Source organism: Sceloporus occidentalis, unplaced genomic scaffold (assembly GCF_023333645.1).
Source record: "Sceloporus occidentalis isolate IW3139 unplaced genomic scaffold, rSceOcc1.0.p SCAF_5, whole genome shotgun sequence".
Classification (NCBI taxonomy): Eukaryota; Metazoa; Chordata; class Lepidosauria; order Squamata; family Phrynosomatidae; genus Sceloporus; species Sceloporus occidentalis.
This window is the reverse complement of record NW_028316985.1, coordinates 188,701,363-188,725,284: the sequence shown is the minus strand read 5'-3', so window position 1 is coordinate 188,725,284 and position 23,922 is coordinate 188,701,363. Positions and strand designations below refer to the sequence as shown.

At 49.4% G+C, this 23,922-nt stretch overlaps 2 protein-coding genes across 2 annotated transcripts in view; one reads left to right on the top strand and one right to left on the bottom strand.

Moving 5' to 3' along the window:
- Positions 1-10,183: 10,183 nt before the first annotated feature.
- LOC149313370 (solute carrier family 2, facilitated glucose transporter member 11-like) lies at positions 10,184-16,001 on the bottom strand. Its single transcript, XM_089527284.1, has 12 exons — positions 15,978-16,001; positions 15,646-15,744; positions 15,369-15,532; positions 14,695-14,819; positions 14,480-14,609; positions 13,908-14,056; positions 13,617-13,819; positions 13,203-13,313; positions 12,867-12,968; positions 12,354-12,429; positions 11,525-11,652; positions 10,184-10,437 (listed from the first exon to the last, which is right to left on the bottom strand). The coding sequence occupies exons 1-12, from the start codon at positions 15,999-16,001 to the stop codon at positions 10,219-10,221; spliced, it is 1,530 nt and encodes a 509-aa protein (XP_089383410.1). The 3' UTR covers positions 10,184-10,218.
- Positions 16,002-18,568: 2,567 nt separating this feature from the next.
- LOC149313369 (solute carrier family 2, facilitated glucose transporter member 11-like) overlaps positions 18,569-23,922 on the top strand; it is a 6,590-nt gene continuing 1,236 nt past the window's right edge. Inside the window, exons 1-9 of the mRNA XM_089527283.1 lie at positions 18,569-18,592; positions 19,753-19,851; positions 20,632-20,792; positions 21,163-21,287; positions 21,508-21,637; positions 21,965-22,113; positions 22,734-22,960; positions 23,187-23,297; positions 23,414-23,515. Coding sequence (XP_089383409.1) covers positions 18,569-18,592; positions 19,753-19,851; positions 20,632-20,792; positions 21,163-21,287; positions 21,508-21,637; positions 21,965-22,113; positions 22,734-22,960; positions 23,187-23,297; positions 23,414-23,515 — 1,128 coding nt within the window. The remainder of the gene's footprint in view (positions 18,593-19,752; positions 19,852-20,631; positions 20,793-21,162; positions 21,288-21,507; positions 21,638-21,964; positions 22,114-22,733; positions 22,961-23,186; positions 23,298-23,413; positions 23,516-23,922) is intronic.

Here is a 23,922-nt window from a genome sequence, read left to right as displayed (position 1 = left end):
ATCCAGACCCTCATGGAGGGAATCTTGCCGCTCGTCCCCGATGTCCCAGATGAGGTGCAGAGGCGTCTCGTCGAGATCCGAGATGAGGCCCACTCCATTGGCAGCTGGCTCATCACCGCCTCCAGGAACATGGCAGACTGTGTTGGACGAGCCATGTCGGCGTCGATGGCTCTCCGCCGGCATGCGTGGCTTCGGGGATCGGACCTCAACTCCAGCGTGAGGGCGGCTATTGAGGACATGCCACTGGACGGATCTGGCCTCTTCCACGCCGAGACCGACGAACGCCTGAACAGAAAGTTCAGGATGAAGGCGGTGGCGAAGAAGCACGGGATGTCCTCCTCTTCCATCTCGCCCTTCAGGAAGAGACAGCACCCGTGGCAGCCCCAAGGTCAGTCGCAGGGGACCTTCCAGCAGGACCACCAGCCCCAACAACAGGGACCCCAGATGCGCCGTTACCCCTCTCAGTCTTCCTCCTCCTCTGGCCGCCGAAACTTTCCTCCTCGGTACCGAAAGTCCCGCTGGCAGGATACCGACCAGGGGAAGAAGAGAACCTGAAGGGTTGCAGCACGCTTCGTCGCTCTCCTCTCTTTTTTGGACATTCTGAGGCCCTTTGTCACTACCTGGGCCTCCATTACAACGGACTCGTGGGTCCTCAACATCGTCCGTACGGGTTATGCCCTCGAGTTCCAAGAGCTCCCCCCAACCAGAGCCTTCATGTCCACTCACCCCTCAGACACCCTTCTCGACGAAGTGCACACTTTGCTGGTCAAGGGGGCAATCTCCCCCTTACCGCCCGAGCAATGCTCCAGGGCCTTTTTCTCCAGGTACTTTACAGTACCGAAGGCAGATGGGGGCATCAGACCCATCTTGGACTTGAGGGAGTTGAATCTCTTCCTTGAATACCGCCGGTTCCGGATGGTAACCTTGGCTTCTATTCTGCCGCTTCTCCACCAGGGCCTGTGGTTCGCGACGGTCAACTTGAAAGATGCCTACTTCCACATCGGAATTCAGGAGTCCCACCAGAGATTCCTCACCTTTGCTGTCGGCTCCACCGCGTACCACTACAACGTGCTCCCCTTTGGCCTTGCCACGGCTCCGAGGGTCTTCACAAAGTGCATGGCACCAGTAGTGGCATATCTTCATCAGAAGGACTACAGAGTCTTCCCTTACCTGGACGACTGGCTGTTTGTCGCCGACTCACAGCAGGAGCTCCGAGAGGCAGTCTCATTCGCCTTGCACCTTTTGGACTCCCTCGGACTGGTCGTCAACGAAGAGAAGTCCCACTTCACCCCGACCAGACAGGCCAAGTTCATCGGAGCCATCCTCGACTCCGAAAGATGCTCCGCCTTTCTCCCTCCGGACCGTTTCCAGGCATTAGTTGCGGCGCTGAGGCCTTGCATCTCTCACAGAAGGATGAGGGCCAGAGACGTCCAAGTGGCTCTGGGACACATGGCGTCAACGACGTTCGTGACACCGTGGGCAAGGCTTCGCCTCTGACCGCTGCAGTCCTAGTTCCTCTCAGTCTTCTCTCCGATGGAGGACCCTCCGTCCAAGTGGCTCAAGGTACCGAGACCGGTGGCTGCTTCACTGAGATGGTGGCTGGACGGCTGCAACGTCTGCATCGGGATGCCCTTCCATCAACCTCAGCCTCAATTGACTTTGACAACCGATGCTTCCCTGGAAGGCTGGGGTGCCCACCTGCTCGACCTGGTTGTCAAGGACAAGTGGTCGACCCAGGACAACCATTTCCACATCAATGCCTTGGAGATGCTCGCAGTTGAAAAGGCTTTGAGGGCATTCGAATTCGCTGTCGCAGGCAAGGTGGTCCTCCTGAGAACGGACAACACCACCATGATGTATTACATCAACAAACAAGGAGGCACCAGATCCAAGACCCTGCTCGAGATCACTCTCCGCATTTGGGACTGGTGCATCCAGAGACAGGTGCTCCTCCAGGCGATTCACCTTCCAGGAGAGGACAACGAGTTGGCGGACCGCCTAAGCAGATCCCCTTCGGTGTGCCACGAGTGGAGGTTCCATCCGGAGACGGTCAGCGACCTGTTTGGTGGGGAACCCCCCAAGTCGACCTCTTCGCGACTGAATGGAACAGCCACTGTCCCCAGTTCTGCTCCAGGAGGCGAATGGACGGATCCCTCGGAGACGCGTTCGCCTTCCCTTGGTCAGGAGAGCTGCTCTACACCTTCCCTCCCTTCCCTCTCATCATCAGGGTGGTGTCCAAGATGACAGCGGACCGTCCGGATGCGATCCTGGTTCGCATCCCTTCTCCACCTCTCCAAGAGATGCTTCCTCCGCCTCGACTTCTGTCCCGACCTGCTGTCGATCCAGGACGGCCGGATTCTGCACCCGGACATCGAGAGCCTGCCGCTTGTGGCCTGGAGAATCCAGCCCTAGCCTCACTGCCGGACGCGGTGAGGACGGTGATCCTGGCTGCGCAGAAGCCATCCACCCAGCGTCCTATGCCCCGAAGTGGAGGAGGTTTAGCCTCTTCCTTGATCGAAAGGGCTTGTCTCCTGCTCAAATTTCCACTCCAGTGGTGCTGGAGTTTTTGATGACACTGTTGGGTGAGGGGTTGTGCCTCACATCCATCAAGTGCTACCTCTCTGCCATTTGTTCCAGGTACCAATTTGAGGGTAGGGCTTCCTTCTTTAGGGACCCCTTGGTGAAGGGGTTCCTGAAGGGATGTGCCAACCTGTACCCTCCTGCGTCGGTACCGGCCCCGGCTTGGAGCTTGGAGGTGGTGCTGGCCGCGCTCCAGTCCAAGCCCTTTGAACCGATGGCCACAGCGGACTTGAGACTATTGACTTGGAAAACCGCCTTTCTTGTGGCCATCACCTCTGCCCGCCGTGCGGGCGAACTCTGTGCCTTGCGGAGGGACCAGCCCTTCCTGAGGTTTCACAAGGACAAGGTGGTCCTTCGGACAGACATTACTTTTTTGCCTAAGGTTGTGTCTGCTTTCCACATGTGCCAGGACATTGTGTTGCCTACCCTCGCTTCCAATCCAACTTTGGATGCGGAGCGAAGCCTGCACTCTCTTGATGTCAGGAGAGCGCTGGCGTTTTACCTGGACAGAACTGCTGCCTCCAGCCGGTCCGAGAGACTTTTCCAATGCTACTCGGAACCGAAGAAGGGGTTGCCCGTGTCTGCGCACAGGTTTTCCAAATGGGTGGCCGGTACCATCCACCTCTGCTATGAACTGCTGGGTAAACCTTTCCCTGGCAGGGTTCGGTCCCACTCCACGAGAGCAGTGTCAGCATCCTCTGCATTCCTGTCGGGCATTCCCTTGGAGGATGTCTGTAAGGCTGCTGTCTGGTCCCAGCCATTGACTTTTATAAAGCACTATAGGCTGGACACCAGAGCCATCCGAGACGCAGCTTTCGGGAGGGCTGTGTTGGTTTCAGGGTTGCATTGATTGCACTACTGATGGTTTGTGTTGTCAGCATTTATGTCCATAATGCCACTGTTTTACATTCTGTTGAATGTTGATTTGCACGATTCCAATGGGACTGGTCTTGCATGACCTTTGATTCCCTTCTCAGGTTTAGCAATGTTATTGCTGTATTGAATATGTGCATGAACAAAGAGACTGACTCTTCCTATGGTTCAAGGTGTTTATTGTTCAATAAATATACCTTTGGTTTACCATAGCTTTGGTTTCAGGACACTCCCTCCGCCGCATATCTAAGCTTGTCAGTCTAAACCCATTTGTATGATTCGCAGAGACCACGAAGAAGGACAGGTTGCTTACCTGTAACAGTATTTCTTCGAGTGGTCATCTGCGAATACATACAAATCCCACCCGTCCATCCCCTCAGTGTCCTGCTCTTATTGGCTCTTCCATCGCCTGCTTGGCGGAAAAATTGCGGAACTGGGGAAAGAGCAGGAAGGCAGGGGCCTTATAACGGGTGGGCGGAGTTACCGCCAAAAAGTTTCTATATGTTAATAAAATAATAAAGTTTTTATTTATATACCGCCCTTCCATCAGATCAGGGCGGTTTACAGCAATTAAAAATACAATCAACAATAAACATTAAAATCATACAACAATTACAAAAAACATAAAAACAAAAGGCCCCAGGTTAGCCAATCCCGTTGCCAGTGCGGTGGAAGGAGGCCTAAAAGACCTTAGTCAGGGAATGCAATTCCAAACAGGAAGGTCTTTAAATCCCGTCTAAATTGGGCCAGGGAGGTAGCTGAGCGGAGCTCTATGGGCAGCGTGTTCCAAAGGGCTGGGGCGGCGATGGAAAATGTCCTCCTGGTGGTGGAGACAAACCTCGCCCCGGGAACCCTAAGTAATTGCTGCCCAGATGTTCTGAGGGTGCGGGGCGGAATGTATGGGGAGAGGCGGTCCTTCAGGTATCCTGGGCCCAAGCCATTTAGGGCTTTATAGGTCATCACCAACACCTTATATTGCGCCCGGAAGCGAATGGGCAGCCAATGGAGATCTTTTAATACCGGTGTTATATGGCTGGCCCTGGACGTGCCAGTGACCAGCCTGGCTGCCATGTTCTGCACCATTTGAAGCTTCCGGGTTTGGTATAAGGGTTGCCCCATGTAGAGTACATTGCAGAAATCCAGTCTCGAGGTTACCAGGGCATGTACCACAGTTTCACGGTCTCTCTGGGCCAGGTATGGGCGCAGCTGGCGAATAAGCCGAAGCTGATAACAGGTGCTCTTGACTGTCGCATTCACCTGAGCTGTCAGGCGAAGGGACGAGTCAAGAAGCACCCCCAGACTGCGCACGGAGTCCTTCACAGGGAGCGTGTCCCCGTTCAGGACAGGTGGAACAACCGCCATTCCTGGACCAGGGGAACCTATCACGAGTACCTCCGTTTTCTCTGGATTCAGCTTGAGTCGGTTTTCCCTCATCCAGCCCATTACTGACTCCAGACAGGCCACGAGAGGAGAGACGCCATCCTCAGTCACTGCATCAGTCGGAGACATAGAGAAGATTATTTGGGTGCAAAGTAAACTTTGCCCAGTGATTCCAGAAGTTTCCGAACAGCACTGCGCAGGCGCAGTGAAACCCATTTGTATGTATTCGCAGATGACCACTCGAAGAAATACTGTTACAGGTGAGCAACCTGTCCATATCAACGCTCTGGAGTTGTTGGCGTTGGAAAAAGCCCTAAGAGCGTTTGAATCCACCCTTTCCAACAAAGTTGTTCAACTCAGAACAGACAACACCACGGTGATGTATTACCTGAACAAACAGGGAGGCACCAGATCACACACCCTCCTCGACATCACCCTCCGGGTATAGGACTGGTGTATTGCTCAAACATTCTACTCCAGGCAATCCACCTGCCAGGAACCCTAAACGACCTAGCGGACCTTCTCAGAAGATCCCCGTCAGCGTGTCACGAGTGGAGGCTCCACCCAGAGACTGTGCAGGACCTCTTCATTCGGTGGGGAACCCCACAGGTAGACTCATTGTCCCCAGTTCTGCTCCCGGACGCGAGGCGAGGACTCCCTTGGAGATGCGTTCGGATTCCAGTGGTCGGGGGTGATGCTCTACGCCTTTCCCCCCTTCCCTCTGATCACCAGAACAGTGTCCAAGATGACATCGGATGCCGCCGACGCGATCCTGATCACCCCGTGGTGGCCGGGGCAGCCTTGGTTCCCGTCCCTCCTCCATCTCTCTCTCGAGAGACATTTCTCCGACTCGAACGCAGACCGGATCTTCTCACAGTTCAGGGAGGACTGGTTCGACATCCCGACATCGATACCCTACCTCTGGTGGCGTGGAGAATCCAGCCCTAACATCGCTACCAGCCTTGGTGCGCAAAGTCATTCTAGCTGCCCAGAAACCAGCCACTTGGAAATCCTACACACTGAAATGGAATAAGTTCCTCCGTTTCCTGTCAGATAGACATCTCTCACCTGCCCAGGTGACGACGCCAGTGGTGCTGGAATTCCTGATGTCTTTGGTCAACTCCGGACTGTGCCTCACATCCATCAAATGTTACTTGTCGGCTATCTGCTCCTTTTTTCAGTTTGAGGGGAAACCCTCCTTTTTTAAGGACCCTTTGGTTAAAGGGTTTCTGAGGGGCTGCAACAACCTCCACCCGCAGGTGTCCATGCTGCCCCCATCTTGGAGTCTCGAGACAGTGTTGGGGGCCTTACAGTCCAAACCCTTTGAGCCATTAGCTACCACGGACATCAGACTCCTGACGTGGAAGACGGTCTTTTTGGTAGCTATCACCTCTGCCCGCCGGGCGGGTGAACTTTGTGCCCTGCGACGAGACCAACCTTTTCTCAGGTTCCATTTAGACAAGGTAGTGCTCCGTACGGACATTGCCTTTTTGCCTAAAGTTGTTTCAATGTTCCATATGTGCCAGGACATTGTTCTCCCTACCCTGGCTCCGAGCCCGACCACCGAGGCTGAGAGGGCTCTCCACACTCTGGATGTCCGTAGGGCCCTAGCTTTCTACCTGGATAGAACCATGGACTCGAGCTGTTCCGAGAGACTGTTCCAGTGCTACTCGGGCCCCAAGAAAGGACTACCGGTGTCGGCTCAGAGACTTTCCAAGTGGGTGTCTAACACCATTCGTTTGTGTTATTAACTCTTAGGTAAGCCTTTACCGGACAGGATTCGCTCCCACACCACAAGGGCGGTAGCAGCAGCATCTGCGTTTTTGTCAGGGGTGCCCTTGGATGATATCTGTAGGGCTGTGGTGTGGTCACAGCCCTTGACCTTTATTAAACATTACAGGTTGGATACCAGGGCTAAAAGGGATGCAGCCTTTGGCAGGGCCGTCCTGGTATCAGGTTTGCACTGACCATGGTTGTTATACGGGATTGTCCCCTGTTTGGTGTATTTTCTCATGGTTAAATGCACAAAGGTTTATTCCATTTACTGATGCACTACATGACCTTGCTGGGCTCGGGGTTATGTTTAATACCCTTATAGGGCCATTCTGGTTGTCAAAAAAAATAATTAATGAATGATGTTGAACAAACAGACAAACAAATGAGACCATGAGACACTGTGATGTCTATTTCCATTTATTGATGATCAATAAACAAGTTGTTGTTAATGCAGGTGTCATGACACTCCCTCCGCCTGTTACCTTAGCTTGCTAGTCTCAACCCATTTGTATGATTCGCAGAGACCACGAAGAAGAAGGACAGGTTGCTTACCTGTAACAGTATTTCTTCGAGTGGTCATCTGCGAATACATACAAATCCCACCCATCCTCCCCTCTGTGTCCTGCTCTTATTGGCTCATTCTTCATCGCCTACACGGCGTCAATTGTGGAACTGGGGAAAGAGCGGGAAGGCAGGGGCTTTATAAGGGATGGGCGGAGCTACCGCCAAAAAGTTTCTATATGTTGCAAAGAGTACTTTGCCCGGTGATTCTAGAAGTTTCTGAAGGCACTGCGCAGGCACAGTAAACCCCCCATTTGTATGTATTTGCAGATGAGCACTCAAAGAAATACTGTTACAGGTAAGCAACCTGTCCATATCCCGCCTCTTTCTGTATTGGATCGAGACGGGTAACAACAGGCAAAAACAATAAAAATACAGCAGCAGCAAGCCACAAATAAACAGATAATAAAACATGTTAAATCCTAATTCCCTATCTCCCTCCCTCATTAAAAGAACAATTCCCAATAAACTAGTCAATAACATCCATCGCAATCACAGTCCGGTGGGAACAGCTCTGCACCTGGAGAGTGACCATTCCCAGGAGGTCAGTCTGGGGAGGCTTGCTGGAAGAGATCCGTTTTTATTGCCTTCTTAAAGGCCTCCAAAGATGTTAGATGGCGGATCTCCTCCAGCCGGTCATTCCAGACTTTTGGAGCGGCACCAGAAAGCATCCTCAGGGAAGTCGGTACCAGTCTGGTTTTCTTGGACTCAAGAGCTTCTTCCCAGAGGAAGACCTGAGAGTGCAGACAGAGGGAAGGATTGTAGGGGAGGAGACCTTCCCTCAGGTAACCTGGGCTCAAGCCTTGAATGACTGCCGCAAGTTGGTAATGGATTGGATGAGGGAAAATAGGCTCAAGCTGAATCCAAACAAAACAGAGGTACTCATGATAGGTAACCCCAATCCGGGTACGGAGATATGTTCGCCAGTTCTAGATGGGGTTACACTTCCCCTGACATACTGCGTCCGCAGCTTGGAGGGTCTCCTGGATTCGTCGCTTCAACTGTCTTCTCAGATTGATGCGACAGCCAGGAGTGCCTGCTATCGGCTTCGGCTGATGCGCCAGTTGCGCCCCTCCCTGGAGCAGCGGGACCTAGAAACAGTCGTAGATGCTCTAGTAACCTCTCGCCTTGACTTCTGGAATGCGCTCTACACGGGGCAACCTTTGTGCCACGTCCGGAAGCTCCAACGGATACAAAACATGGCAGCCAGACTGGTCGCTGGAAAATCCAAGTGCGACCACATTACACCTATTTTAAAGTCACGACATTGGCTGCCTATTAGCTTCCGGGCTCAGTACAAGGAGTTGGTTACCACCTACAAAGCCCTACATGGCCTGGGTCCAGTCTCCTTGAAGGAACGCTGCCTCTTCCCATACAATCCTTCCCACACGCTCCGATCCTCTGGGAAAAACCCCTTGCAATCTAGGAAGACCAGGCTGGCGGTGAAATTCCCGGAGGGCCTTCTCTGCCTCCGCTCCAAAAGCTTGGAATGACCTCCGGAAGAGAGGCTTTTTAAAAGGCAACAAAAACCTTCCTCTTCCGGCAGGCCTTCCCCGATGGATAAGGTCCAGGACCAACTGAATCCCCCTCCTCTTATTATTTTTCTTAGTTGTGGCTTGTCTTTAATTTCGATGTATCGTTAGGTACTTTTTAACCATGTTTTACTGTCTGATTTTATAGTTGGGAGGGAGGGTTGGGCCGGGGTCTTGGGGGGGCTTGTTATTTTTATTGTTGTACTGTATTAACTCTGTTGTTACTTGCCCCGATCCTCAAAGCAGAAGAGGCAGGATATAAATATATTATTATTATTATTATTATTATTATTATTATTATTATTATTTCTTTCAGCTTGATTTTCTATTTTCCTCCTCCAGAGGCGGTCTTCTCCAAATGGACCCACAGCAGGGGGCCGTGCAGCACTGCCTTGGATTTTCGGGGAGGGGGTCTCCTTCCTTGGAGGTCCTTAAGCAGAGTCCGGATGGCCAACTGGGGGTTGGGCTTTGAGGGAGAGCTCCTGCATGGAGGAATAGAGGGATTGGATTGGATCTGGGCCCTTCTTGGGATCTCTCCCAAGGAGGGCGACCAAAATGGTGAAGGGTCTGGAAACCATTAAGCCCTTCGAGGAATGACTTAGCTGGCGGTGTTTAGCTGGAGAAGAGAAGGTTAAGAGGTGAGAGGACAGCCCTGTTTAAATATTTGAAGGGGTGTCATATTAAGGAGGGAGGAAACTTGTTTTCTGCTGCTCCTGAGACTAGGACCCAATGGAGCAATGGATGGAAGCTCCAGGAACAGAGACTCCAGCTCAACATTAGGAGGAACTGTTTGACAGTGGAACAAACTCCTTCCTCGGAGTCTAGTGGAGTCTCCTTCCCTGGAGGTTTTTAAACAGAGGCTGGATGGCCATCTGTCAGTGGGGATGCTTTGACTGAGAGTTCCTGCATGGCAGAAGAAAGGGCTTGGACTGGATCAGGGCCCTTCTTCGGGTCTTTTCCAACTCTATGATTCTATGATTCTAATGTTTGTGACACATTTAAAATAAACATTTATATGAGGGCAAAACCCACATATACATTTTGCACTAGTAATACAAATTTACTTTTATGTATATTTATGTTTGTAGTGTACAGAAGTAAGTAAATCTCAAAAATAGATACCAGAATTTACTTTTGTTGTGTAATCCTTCATTTACTTCTTTAGCATCATAGAATCCTAGAGCTGGAAGAGACCAAGGGCCATCCAGTCCAACCCCATTCTGCCATGCAGGAACTCTCGGTCAAAGCATCTTTAATGGAGTTGTATGCATGTACTTATGTAATATGGTTATTTTTATAATGGGGTTGCCTGACATTTGTAATGCAGATCCATGCATTTATTTCTGTAATATCATCACCTGGAGATACTTATTTGCAATTACTTTTTTAACTCAGTTACCTTCAGTAACTTAATTGGGGAGACGGATAACAGGAAAAAAGCAACATAGAAGATAGGAGCAGAGGTACAAAATGCCCTTTATTTCATTCAAATTGTCCTTTAATCTTTAAAACCCCATCATAGCTTGGTGCCGAAAGAGGCTCCTGGTGCTGCTGCTGCGGCCGAAACAACGAAGTTCGCCTCCGTTTTCTTCAACTTGAAATTGATTTTGTCGAACTCGTGCTGGATTTCCAGGATTGATTTCTCTTTGGTTTCGGGAAGGTAGAGGTAGACCAGGAACCCCGAAATGTAGAGGACGCCCCCAAAGAGCAGGAAGCAGAACGGGCCAAAGCCTTCCTGCAAAGAAGGAGGTTAATAATAATAATAATTGGAATAAATTTAATATACATTTTTTAAAAATTTAAAATTTAAAACTTGAAATTTGATAAAAAAATTAAAATTATTTTTAAATATTATATTATTATTATTATTCAATATAAATTTTAAATTCAATATAGAATTTAATTTTAAAATGTTTTAATTTAAATTTAATATAAATTTTAGATTATTTTTTAAAAATTAAATTTGAAATTTGAAATTCAATATAATTGTAAAAACATTTTTAATTTTTATATTATTATTATTATTATTATTATTATTACATTTATTATAGAGTACCATTGTGTTTACACAGCACTTTACAAAGCAAAACAACGCAAAAATACAAATAATAGCCTGCCTACGGCATACAATCTAAAAGCAAAAACGAGAAATTATAACATTAACAATATATCATTATAATAAATTTCAATCAATATATTATTTAATACAAACTGTCAATCATAAAATCATAATATCAAGATGTAAAGTTGGAAGGCTTCCTTTAAATTTTTAAAAAAATTAAATTTTAAAATTTAATATAAACTTTATAATATTATAAAAGTTTTATTTTATTATTATTATTTATTTTATTTACATTATTTAACTTTTAAAATTATTTTTAATTATTTTAAATTAAAATTTGAAATTAGATATATTTTAAAATTTTAAAATTTTCAATTTAATATAAAATTTTAATCAGTTTTAATGTACTCTGTAGAATGGGTTGTTTGTGGTTTGTATGTATCCAATGTTTGTGTTTTTTTGTTAATGCAATAAAAAAATTATAATATAGAAACATTTAATCAGTTTTTAAATTTAAATTTTGAAATTTAAAATTAATTTAAATTTATATCAATTATATATATATATATATATAATGTTAATATATAATATTATATGTATATAATATAAATATAATTTTTTTAATTAAAATTTCTGAAATTAACTTGCACAAATTTTCAAATGAAGATTTTAAAGAAATAGGAAATTTTAAACAAAAATTTGTTTTATAAAAAAATCAATTTGTTTTAAATCCAAACTTGATAATATAAAACATTCTCACCACAACGAAGGGGAAGACCATCCCGATGGCGAAGGTGCCCACCCAGTTGAGGACCCCACTGACCACGAAAGCGGATGCCCGGGAGGACTGGTCAAAGATCTCCATCCGGACCGAGGAAGTGGCGCCAGCTGAAGAGACCAGAGTAGAACTGTCAGCTAGGAGAACCAGGCTGGTATCCATATTGCGGATGGAGCCAGGCCTAGGCTTTGCAAGACCTCAGCTTTGCTGCAAATAACAGCAGTGACCAGGAGGGGAAGCCGGGAGGCCACCCATCCCAGACTCTGAAAGATTGACTGCTCCCTCTGCGTCTCACCGGGTCAGACCTTGGCTTTGCAAGACCTGAGCTGCATTGCAAATAATACCAGGTGGAGGACCACCCATCCCAGCCCCTGGAGGACTGACCACTCCCTCTTGGATTCATTGTGTCAGCCCTTGGCTTTGCAAGACCTGAACTGAATTGCAAATAATACCAGGCAAGAGGCCACCCATCCCAGCCCCTGGAGGACTGACCGCTCCCTCTTGGACTTACCAGGTCAGGCCTTGGCTTTGCAAGACCTGAGCTGCATTGCAAATAATACCAGGTGGAGGACCACTAATCCTAGCCCCTAGAGGACTGACCACTCCCTCTTCAACTCACCGGGTCAGACCTTGGCTTTGCAAGACCTGCGCTGCATTGCAAATAATAACAGGCAGGAGGCCACCCATCCCAGCCCCTGGAGGACTGACCACTCCCTCTTGGACTCACCAGTTCAGGTCTTTCCTTTGCAAGACCTCAGCTGCATTGGAAATAATAACAGGCCACCCATCCCAATCCTGGAGGAGGACTCACCGGGTCCCATCCCAAAGGAGAAGACGATGCCGAAAATGAGGCAGAGGCTGCCATAAGGAACCCAGGGATGCAGGTGCTATCCAGGAAAGCCAGGAGGGAAACATTGCAAAGGATTTTAATGCATCCAAAATAAACCCTTAAGATAATTTGGGGGGGGGGGGTCAGGTCTCTGCCGCCCCCCCGCCCCCCTCTCTCTCTCTCAGACACAAGAAGGAAACTGCATGAAAATGGGGAAGGAGTCAGGGCAAAAGTGTCTGTTAAGACAAGATCCAGAATTGTCAGGATACATAATAGATCCCTGCCACAGCATCTCATTTCAACTTTCCGTGTGTGGTTTGTGGAAGCTGGGCAGTGGCTTTGCAAGACCTGACCTGCGCTGTGAGCAACGGCCGGCCTGGAGTCCCTCGTTATTCGTAGCAGCGCCATCACGCAAAGCCACTTTGAATCGGGCTTGGCGGGTGGGAAACCAGAGCCAGGCCCTGGCCTTGCGAGGTCTGAGTGCCCATCTCTCACCTGGAGGGAAAGGGTCAGGGTTAGTCCGGCCAGGAGGGTAGCCATGACGCAGTAGCCACCCCACATCAGGACCCTGCGGCCGAAACGCTCGATGGTGACGCTCTGCGGAGACGAAGCGGGAGTGAGAAGGGCCGCATGGCTCATGCTCCCCCATTTGCCTGGGTTCTACATGAACGGCACCTGGTCCATGCTCTGCCTTCCCACTTTCTCAGCTGCCTTTGAAACCCCCGGCTGCCCTTTTCTCCTCCTCCTTCGTCCTCAGCTTCCTTCGGCTGCTGCAGGACCGAGTTCAGAGTGCAAATGCAGCCGTGCCATGAATCTGAGGTGGCCACTCACGCAGAGGAGGGTGGAGAGGAGCTCAAAGGTGCTGAGACCGAGGGAGAGGTGCGGGATCTGGTCGTCCTCGAACCCGGCGGCGCTCAGGACCTCAAAGGTGTAACTGTAGATCTGGGGGAGAAGAGGAACCGGAATTAAAAGAGCGACAGAGACACCCCCAAAACAGAGTTGTCTTAGTTTTACAGAGCCTTGCCCTTTTCCCAAGATGGGAGGGGAGCGTCAGGAGGAAAAGGAAGGGGAAGAGGAAAGAGAAGAACGCCAGGAAGAGGAGGAAAAAGGAAGGGGGAGAGGAAAGGGAAGAAAGCCAGGAAGAGGAGGAAAAAGGAAGGGGGAGAGGAAAGGGAAGAAGGCCAGGAAGAGGAGGGAAAAGGAATGGGGAGAGGAAAGGGAAGAAGGCCCTCCCTGTGACTCAACTGCCTGGATCCCGCTGAGCTGCACGGCGACGGAGACGAGGACCACGAGGAACAGCTGGGCGCGCAACCTCCGCTCCCGCAGCAAGTCCGATACGCCGAGACTGCGCTGGGCACTGCTGCGCTGGGCCTGCTTCTCCTTCCGCAGGTCCTCCATCTCTTGCTGCTGCTGCCAAGGCCGGCCTTCACCCCAGAGGGCCCTCATGGCTGGCATGGAGAGGGCACAGAGGTCAAACTCAGGGGTCACCCACAGGGTCATCCCTGGCCAGCTGGCCAGCTGCCCTCCGGCCCTTACCTTTCCTGCATCCTTCCTCGTCTCCTTGGTGGAGGAAGAGGTGCGGAGGGGATTCTGGGAAGAAAGGCAGGGCCAGGAGCTGGGCCAGGGCTGGGAGGCCACTGAGGGCCATCAGGACGGGCCACCGAGAGCCATCGCCCAGGACCTCCCTGCAGGAAATGGAGAAACAGGGACCGTAGCAATACCCAGAATCCTATACAGTTGGATTGCAAATCTCATAATCACCTGGACATATAACCCAAAGTGCCACCAGAGATGCAACCGGAGATTGGCTTCCTTTCCCCAGTTTGGATTGGAGAGCCCATCGTCCCTGAATGCAGCCCAACATTTTGCATCCTGGAGAAGGAGATTAGCGGCATCTCCGTGAGACAGACTCCCAGCTTGAGAGTGGGATTTGTCACCTGTGCCAGACGCGGATGCATTGCAGATCCCATCATCCCCAGCACACTCAGGGCCAGTGTAAAACCTCAAAGGAGGGATGCTGGGGATGTTTATGGGGGAAAGTGGCAAGGTGAGGGTGGGAGGCTCCATCTGTAGTTGGACTGCAACCCCCATCAGCCCCTTCTTCCTACCTCTGGCCCATGACCTGCCCGAAGACCTTCCCGAGGCTCCAGAAGGCGGAGGCGGTGGAGTTGACGAAGCCACGGAGGGTCTTTGGGGAGACTTCCCCCAGGAACTGCGGATGGAGGGGCACGCTCAGCCCTGGGGAGAAGGACGGGGGTCTCAGGCTCTGGCCAGCCGAGGGCCAGTCACACACTCTCAGCCCCAGAGCGGCCTAGATACTGACCGGTGCAGAGTCCACAGAGGAAGCGGCCGGCCAGCATCAGCTCAAAGGAGGCAGCCACCCGGCTGAGGCCCAGAAGGAGGGACCCGGCCAGCATCACAAGGTTGTTGGCCAGAAGGCACCGCTTCCTGCAACGGGGCAGAGAAACACACAGAGAGGCGCAGGCGAGGTCTGGGTTCAAATCACAATTCAGCCTTTTTACTAGCCAGTTACATGAGTCACAACAGAAGCTAATTACTAGCTAGTCACATGAGTTACAATACTACCTAATTGTTCACTAGTTATGTGAATTGCCATACAATCTCATTGCTAACTAGTTACATGAATTGCAGTGTAACCAGTTAGATGAATCACAATCCAATCCAATTACTAACTGGTTACATTAGTTGCAATGCAACCCAACTGCTAACCAGTTACATGAATTACAATGCAGTGTAATTATTAACTGGTTGCATGTATTACAGTACAATCTGATTACTGACTGGTTGTGTGAATTAGAACACAATCTAATTACTAATGAGTTGAGCTAATTACAATGCAACCCAACTATTAACTGATTTGCAGTCACTGGCCAGGTAAGCCCTTTGTTGCTGGACTGTGGTTCTAGAGGCGAATGCGCCACCCAAAGAGGACCTGGGTTCTAAGGACGACGGGGCCAGTCTCTAGTCCAGACTCACTTGCCATACTTGGCGGCCAGGTAGCCGCTGGCCATGGACCCAAGGAGTCCTCCGAGGGCGAAGATGGAGACCACCAGGGACCAGAGGAGGGTGAGGGTCTCTGGGGGGAGAGGGAGGCCCCCAGAGCGCTCTGTCCAAGAGGCGTTCAGGAAGGACTTCACGTGCTGAAAAAGGAAGGCGTTTGGGCTGGAAATGGCTGGCAAGGCACAGCACTCAACGGAAGTAACTACACTTGGTATAACTAGTTAGCTAACTAATGAGCATTGTCTGCTGCTACCGGAGAAGTGAAGGTGATCATGGAGACCTGGAACCCGGCCTGGAAGGTCCCCCCGAATCCCAAAACGAAGATCATCTGGAGCAGCTTCCGGTGCTGCATCTGTTGGCAAAGGGCACAAAAGGACTGATTGGCCAATCGATCGATTGATTGATTAGCTAGATTGCCTTCTTTCAAAGTGCCATTCCTCTCTTAATGGGACCAAAAGGCCCAGAAAAAACCCAACTGGCAAAACATGGGTGGCTCAAGGAAGTGAGCCAAGCGATTTATCAGTCCAGTGTTTTACTAGTTTAGCCCTCTTGCATTGTAATACTCTGTCAGTCTTGCCCACTCACCAGCTCCCAGAGGTCGGTGGTCATCGTGGTTGCCCTGGGGTAACTGTCCACTCCTAGGGTCTCTGTCCAGCTGTCCAGCCGGTCAGTGGTTGCCTCTCTTTGGGTCCAGTTGGTTGCCCTCTGGCTTTCCGGCCGGACTGTGATGCTGGCTAGGGGCCAAGGACCTTTCCGGGAAGTGGTCAATGTTTCACCCAGATCCCCGTCACCAGACGCCACCCCTGCCAGGGAGGCCGGTGAGTGTGCGAGGAATCTCCGAGTGTGCAACTGGACTTCCCGGCAAGAGTGTAAATCCCTGGCAAGTTGGTGAAGCAGGGCCTTCAAAACCAGAACATATTATGCTTTATTGAACTGACTGACATGCCAGAAAAAATGAGTTTAAAAAGCTGTTTTAATATAACTCAGTGCACCTTTCTATGGTTTTTAAGGCCCTTCTTCACCAACTTGCCAGGGATTTATTTGGGGATTTTCACACTTCTTGGAGATGTCTTGCACACTTGGCACCCGTGTGCAAATCCCACATTTCTGGCATGTCCTGCATTCTTTTAATGTTGTGATAATATGCCAAGTGGGTGTTTCTTATTGTTTTGTAGCTATATTCCAAATTGTTTTAATATTGTGATGCACATCAGGTACCAATGTGGATTATTTAGTATTGCAATGCCCATCAGACTTTCCTCACTTCTGTCTGGGTTCCTGCATGACTGAGCAGCACTGGATAGGATGACCGAATCATAGCATCATAGACTTGGAAGAGACCCCAAAAAGGGCCATCCAGTCCAACCCTCTTCTGCCATGCAGGAACTCTCCATCAAAGCATCCCCTGAGACAGATGGCCATCCAGCCTCTGCTTAAAGACCTCCAATGGAGGAGACTCCCCCAAATTCTCTGAGGAAGGAGTCTGTTCCTCTATTGAACAGCCCTTACTCTCAGGAAGTTCCTCCAAATGTTTTTAGGTTGAATTACTTTCCTGGAGCTTGCATCCATTGCTTCCATTGGGTTCTGTTCTCTGGAGCAGCAGAAAACAAGCTTGTTCCCTCCTCAGTATGACATCCCTTCAAATATTTAAACAGGGCTCTCCTATCACCTCTTAACCTTCTCTTCTCCGGGCTAAACATCCCCAGCTCCCTGAGTCATTCCTCATAGGGCAAGGTTTCCAGACCTTTCCCCATTTCAGTCGCCCTGCTTTGGACACATGGCTCCAGTTTCTCAACGTCGTTTCTGAATTGTGGTGCCGAGAACTGGATACAGGATTATTCCAGGTGGGGCCTGACCAGAGCAGAATACAGTGGCACTATGACTTCTCTTGATCTAGACACTGTACTTCTATTGATGCAGCCTAGAATCGCATTGGCCTTGTTAGCTGCCGCATCACACTGTTGACTCATGTTCAACTTGTGGTCTATCTGGACTCCCAGATCCCTTTCACATGTATCAGTCTCTCCTTAAGCCAGGTGTCCCCCATCATCCTATATCTGTGCAGTTCATTTTTCTGCCCTAAGTGCAATACCTTACATTTCTCCATGTTGAATTTCATTTTGTTAGCTTTGGCCCAGCTTTCTAGTCTATTCAGGTCATTTTGAATTTTGATCCTGTCTTCTGGAGTATTAGCTACTCCTCCTAATTTGGTGTCATCTGCATATTTGATAAGCATGCCTTCTATCACTGAAATTGTGCCTTCAGGATCTCCCTTTTGAGAAAGTCCCATCCGTCCTGAACTCCTTTATCTTTTAGTATTTCTGACCAGGGATCACCCTCAATACTTCTCTAAGTTTCCTGAAATCCGCTCTCCTAAAGTCTCGGATGCGTGTCTGACTTGGCCTGGCTTCTCCTTTCCATTGTATAACAAACTCCAGGAGAATGTGGTCCCTTCCACCTGAGGATCCCACCACTTGCACCCCATTAAACGAACATGTGCAAAAGTGACTCCAAGTAATCAGAATGTTACAAAAATAAATGAATGTAGCCACGCGACAAATGCAAATATAGGAAGCTACATTGCAAAAGTAACTTCTGGTAACAACGCTGCAAAGTAAATGCAGGTAATTACGTTGCAAAAGCTAATGTGGGTAATTATATTTCCAAAGTAAATGTATTTGACTACTCTGCCAAAGTACAAACAGGTAACTGCATTACAAAAGTAAATGCAAGTAACTACACTGCAAAAGTAAATGCAGGTCACTGCATGGCTTAGCTCAAAGTAGCAGCCTTGCAAAAATAACTACTTGAGAAAAGTACAGTAGTTACTTGCATTTACTTTTGACTCCCAGGCTAAGAATACAAGAGGTAACTGATTAATTGAAGGGGTGTCTGGGTCATGGCAAAGGCCTCTTCCTCTGTCTTTCGAGGGGCGTCTGCTGGATCCAGGCCCTTCGCGGCGCAGCCATTGGCCGGTCCCTCCGCCTGCGGCCGCTTGGACCATTACTTCATGCATTGAGTTGGCAGCTGCTTCCAGCTTAATGCATTAATTACAAACCTGCAATGAGTAAAAATTAACTCCCATTAACTTCCAGCTATCTGTCAGAGTGGCATGAAAGAGCCTGACTGGGAGTCCCATCGTCCCCTGGCTCTCGTCCTCTTGTTCCTGGCGCAGAATGGCCTCCTTCCTCTCCGATCTGGTGAGTCAGTCTCCTTGGGATAAATGGCTTTTCCTCTTTTATCCTCCTGCTCCTCCCAAAAGTTACTTTGAGGGAATGTAACTTTGCTCCCCTCAGTTGGATTGCTAGGGGATGATTAATAATAATAATAATAATAAATAAGACGTTTAATGCAATGATCAAAGCGGCTGACAACATTAAACAATTCAAAATACAATACAATCATATACAATCCCCCCTAAAAAAAGGATTAAACAATTTACAATCACAGCTAAATTTAAAGTAACAGCGGAAGTCAAACCAAGGCTGGGCAGATGGCAGACAATAAAGAGGCAGCCGATGGGGCTCAGTCCTTCCAGGAAGGCTGCTGCGCTCCAGGACCGGGATCATGGCCGCGGGTTCAAGAGGGGAGTTTGCGGAGCGGCAGCATCGGAACAAAGCGGCTTGCTTTGAAATCCATGTGAAATCTCACCTCGGTCTCTCTCTTTCTGGTGTTTGTGGTTTATGGAAATGAATGGAGGCCTAGCTGCCATTTTATATTGTGCTTTCATTAAATATGGACGTATTTTATTTCCAATGCAAATAAATAAGCGTTAGGCTATAAGTGAATGACCTGTAAGTACAAGCCAGTTGTTCTCCCTCTTGTCTTTTGGGTCACGATCCACCTTGATCTGAGGAGATCCACCCTGATTTCAAGGATCTAACTGGCTCATGGACCCAGTTTGATTCAAAGGTTCACCTTCTTGATTCCAGGATCTATTCTGATCTGGGGATCAGACCACTTGACTCAGGAATCAAGTCTGACCATCTTGAATTGGTTATCCACTTTGATCCGAGGGCCTGGCTTTATTAAGAGATTCCAAGATCCACCTTGATCCAAGGTTCCATCCTTGATCCGAGGATCCATTTTGGTTCAGTTAGATTGAGAAATCCATATAGATTCAAGGAATCCTTCCTGATTCACGGATCCATCCTAATTTGAGGATCCATCCTGCTCCCTGTAACCATCTTTGGTTTTGGGAGCCACCTTGGATTGAAGCTCTGCCTTGATTTGGGCCCATTCACATCCAAGGATCCATCACCGTGATCCAAGGATCCCCCTGGCCTCAAGGACCCACTGTGATCCTGCCAGAGGCCCCGATCCTCCCCGTCCCTGACGCCTCTCCTCTTCCTCTCCTCAGGTCCAGTACCGGGGCTTGTTCCAGATGATCCTGATCCTGGGGATCGGAGGGAGCTTCCCGTACGGATTCCACATCTCTGTGATCAACTATCCCTCCGTGGTACGAAGGCAAGGGAGGGGATGGCGGGGGACGGGGCCACGGGGACCAAAGAGGGCCGCCTGTGAGGACCACAGACCCCTCTTCCTCACGCGACAACGCCGCCGCCGCCGCCTCCTCCTCCTCCTCCTCCTCCTCCTCTGGTTTTGGGAGGGAGAACTAATCAGGGCTCAAAGGCTTTAATTAGGGACTATAAGTAGGATCCCAGGGAAAACACCGAAGTACCAAAACTAACCATTAACAGGATCCAGTGCTGCTGCTTATTGATCCAACGGATCACTGTCGTTTGTGATATGATTGATATAATGAATGGATACATCGTTTGCAATTTGTTGACACGGCGAATCAATATGTTTCTTGTGATTTATTGATATGAGGACTCAATGTTGCTTGACCCAATCGGTATATTGCTTGTGGTCTATTGATACACTGAGCTGATATATTGCTTGTGATATATCGATGCAATGAATCAATATATTGTTTGTGATTTATTGATACAATGAATCAGCATTGCTTGTGTTTTATTAATACATATTGTTGTGATTTATCAATGCAACAACCACATATTGCTAGTGACTTACTGACATGGTCAGTATTGCTGACTATGGATCAAACAGATCAATATTGTTCTACTGATATTTAAAAATGGCTTCTGTTGTAAATAATAAAAATGATATTGACTTTCTAGTTCATCGGCTGTGCGCTTGATCGTGAAAATCAACAAGAAGGAAATTAGATGCTTTTGATTGATTGATTGATTGATTGATTGAATGATTCCTGCAGCATATTAGGAGGTTCATCAATGCCACCTGGACCGAGCGGCACGGCGTCCCTCTCTCTCCGGACACGGTCCAGCTCCTCTGGTCACTCATTGTCTCGGTCTATGGGGCCGGAGGCCTCCTGGGAAGCGTCTGCTGTGGGTACCTGACCACCAAGTATAGAAAGTGAGTGGCCCCAAAGATTTCGGGGGGCAGGCACTGAGAAGACCCCTGTCTCCCTCGTTCACCCCAAACAAGAAGAGGGCAAGGCGCACAGAAGGGTCCCCCGGAAGACCTGGCTCCTCTCTCTTGGGTCCATTTCGGAGAGGAGGGTCCTTTGGAGCTCTTGGGTTGCGATGCTTCATTTCAGGGGGATGAAGGGTAGGTGATGATGATGATGATGGCAGCGTCTAATTTCAGTGTGGATGATGGCTGCTGTGATATTGTTGGTTTTATTAGCATAACAGCAATGACTAATAACAATATAATTAATAATTGACGGTCATAATAAGCAACTATGATTATGACGATTGTCCTTTGTCTGTCTCTGTCGCAGGAAGAAGTGCCAGATGGCGGCCAACGGGATCATGATGGCGGCCGCTGTTTCCATGGGTCTCAGCAAAGCCGCCGGATCCTTCGAGATGATCCTCCTTGGGCGCTTCCTCTACGGCATCGGCATCGGTACAAATAAGTTGATTCGTTTTAATTTAAACCTTAATACAACCCAATCAGACCCAGCATTGGCAGCTCGGTCCAGGAGCCGAGACGGATTTCTCCCCTGTAGGAGCAGAGAGAGGGTCAGTTCGGACACCCAGCAGTCAGCCTCGGCCTTTTCCTCACTCACGAATCGCTCGTTTTTGTGGGGTATTTTGCATTTTAACTTTAAATAATTAAAAACCAGGTTTTTCTTTCAACATCCACCCGCAATACGTGGGCGAGATTTCTCCGAAGGAGCTGCGCGGTTTCGCCAACGCCACTGTGGCTGTCTTTCTGACCCTCGGGAAAGTGGCCGGTCAAGTCGCCGGACTCCGGTAAGGAGCAGGCCCCGAATAAGCGGATAAATTGATAGCCAGGGAAATTGATCCAACCTTTTAAAATAATATTAATAATAATAATAACAACAACAACAACATCTGGGGCCTTAGTGGAGTTTGCACCTTTTGCCAAAGAAGGCCCTGCTATAGATATGTATGTGTAAGAACACAATGCGTTTGGCCAGTCAGCAGCCATTTTGAAATGTCTCTTCTTCCTTCTCTTCCCCTTCCTTTTTCTTCCTTACCCTGCCCTCTCTTCCTGCTTTTCTCCCCCTTCCTCTTCCTCTTCCTTCCTGATGCTCCCTCTCCACCTCTTCCTCCCAGGGAGCTTCTCGGGGGAGAGTCGCTGTGGCCCATCCTGCTGGCCCTGACCGGAGTGACCGCTCTGGCCCAGGCAGCTGCCCTGCCCTGCTGCCCAGACTCCCCGGCCTACCTCCTCATCCAGAAGGGGGACGAGGGGGCCTTCCTCAAGGGTAGGACCGGGCCCCTGAGCGCGTGCAGAGGGCAAAGGACGCAGCTGAGACGCCGTCTCAGCCCCAGGCCCAGCTTCCTTCCTCCCCACAGACTCTGCAAGCTTTCTCTCTCAGTGTTAATTCATTTATTTCTCTCCCTATCCTTCTTTCCTTCCCTTTTTCTTTCCCTTCTTCCCTCCTTTCTTCCTTTTTTCTTTCCTTCCTTCCTCACTTTTTCCTTTCCTTCCTCCTTTCATTTCCACTTCCCTTCCTTAATTTCTCCCTCTCTTTCTTCCCCCCTTCCTTCATTTTTCCTTCCTTTCTTATTTGTTCTTCCTTTCGTTCTGTTTCCTTCCTGCTTCCTCCTTCCCTCTCTCTTTTCCTCCTTTTTTCTTTTCCATTTTCCTTCCTTCCTCACTTATTCTTCCTTCCCTTTCTGCTTGCCTTCCTTCTTTTCCTTTTTCCTTCCTTCCTACTTGTTCTACCTTTCCTCCCTCCCTCCCTGCTTTTCTTTCTTTCTTTCTTTCTTTCTTTCTTTCTTTCATTCCTTCCCTCCCTTTCCTTTTTCCTTCCTTCCTCACTTGTTCTCCCCTTCCTTCCTTCCTTCCTTCCTCCCACCCCACTTCCTTTCCTCTTCCCAGCCGTCCGGTTCCTCTGGGGCCCAGGAGCTGACCTCCGGCCAGAGGCAGATGACCTTCGCCGCGAGCACCACCTGAGGCCTCCTCTCCCTCCTTCTTCTTCTTCTTCGGGGGCTGAGGCGAAAAAGGCCCTGCGGGTGATGGAGGTCCTGAGGGACCGGTCACTGCGCTGGCAGCTCTACATCACTCTGGCCGTGATGACCACCCTCCAGCTCTGCGGCATCAATGCAGTTGAGTCCCCCAAGGGCCAGACTGACCCCCAGACCTCCATAATGCCAGCAAAATAAACCCACATCAGTCTCAGTTGGAGACCATGGGGTCAAGGAAGGCCTGAGGTTGTGCCCCTTTGAATTAGGAGGGATTTTGGGTCCGTCCAGTGGTCATCCTCTCTGACCCCCATTGTAGCCTCTTTCTTTCTTTCTTTCTTTCTTTCTTTCTTTCTTTCTTTCCTTCCAGATCTACTTCTACTCCTTCGAGGTTTTCCGCACAGCCGCCTTCGAGGAGGAGGTCATCCCCTACTTGGCGCTGGGGGTCGGGATCTGCGAGTGCCTCTCCTCCATTTTGTGTGTAAGTGGCATGACAGGAAAGGGGCACCCAAGGGCCACCTAGGGACACGACAGCCCTGCAGGGCAGGCCCTTCCTGCTGGTCTCCTGCTCCTCTGACCCCTGGCTTTCTTTTCCAGAGTTCCCTGATTGAGCGCTTCGGGCGGAAGAGGCTCCTGTGGGGCGGCTATGGCTCAATGGTGGTGGTCCTGGCCCTGCTGACGACCACGCTCTCCCTTCAGGTGGGCACCTGAAGCGGCTGCCTCAGTGGGATTTAATTCTATCATTTACAATTACATTTTTAAAATGGTGGCTTTGCCTTTTGCAGGTTTGAATAATTGCAGATTTGAGGAATCTCTAGTTCCTCCAGCGCAACTCTGCCAGAAACTGACAATAGAGTCACAATGGAGGACATTGGGATTGCGAGACAAACCACCTCTCTATGCCTTTGAGGTTCCTCTGGCACCACTCTATGGTCAGCGTTTGCCAGATGTTGGCCATAGATTTGCTCTGGAGGACCTAGAGGCCTCAGGCCACAAAAGGCATCCAAAAACGCAAGCAACAGGGTGCAATGCACTCTTTTATTTCCTCCTCTGTTTGCAAAAGTGATGTCTCCCCACTTTTAAAATTTTCCCGTTTTCCTCTGCTT

Coding starts and splice junctions, on each gene's coding strand:
- LOC149313370 (XM_089527284.1), bottom strand. CDS start 16,001: ATGACCACCGACCTCTGGGAGCTG. Junction 15,533..15,645: donor TGATCACCTTCACTTCTCCG/GTAGCAGCAGAC, acceptor TTCCTTTTTCAG/CACGTGAAGTCCTTCCTGAA. Junction 11,653..12,353: donor CTCCTTTGGGATGGGACCCG/GTGAGTCCTCCT, acceptor TGGTCTCTTCAG/CTGGCGCCACTTCCTCGGTC.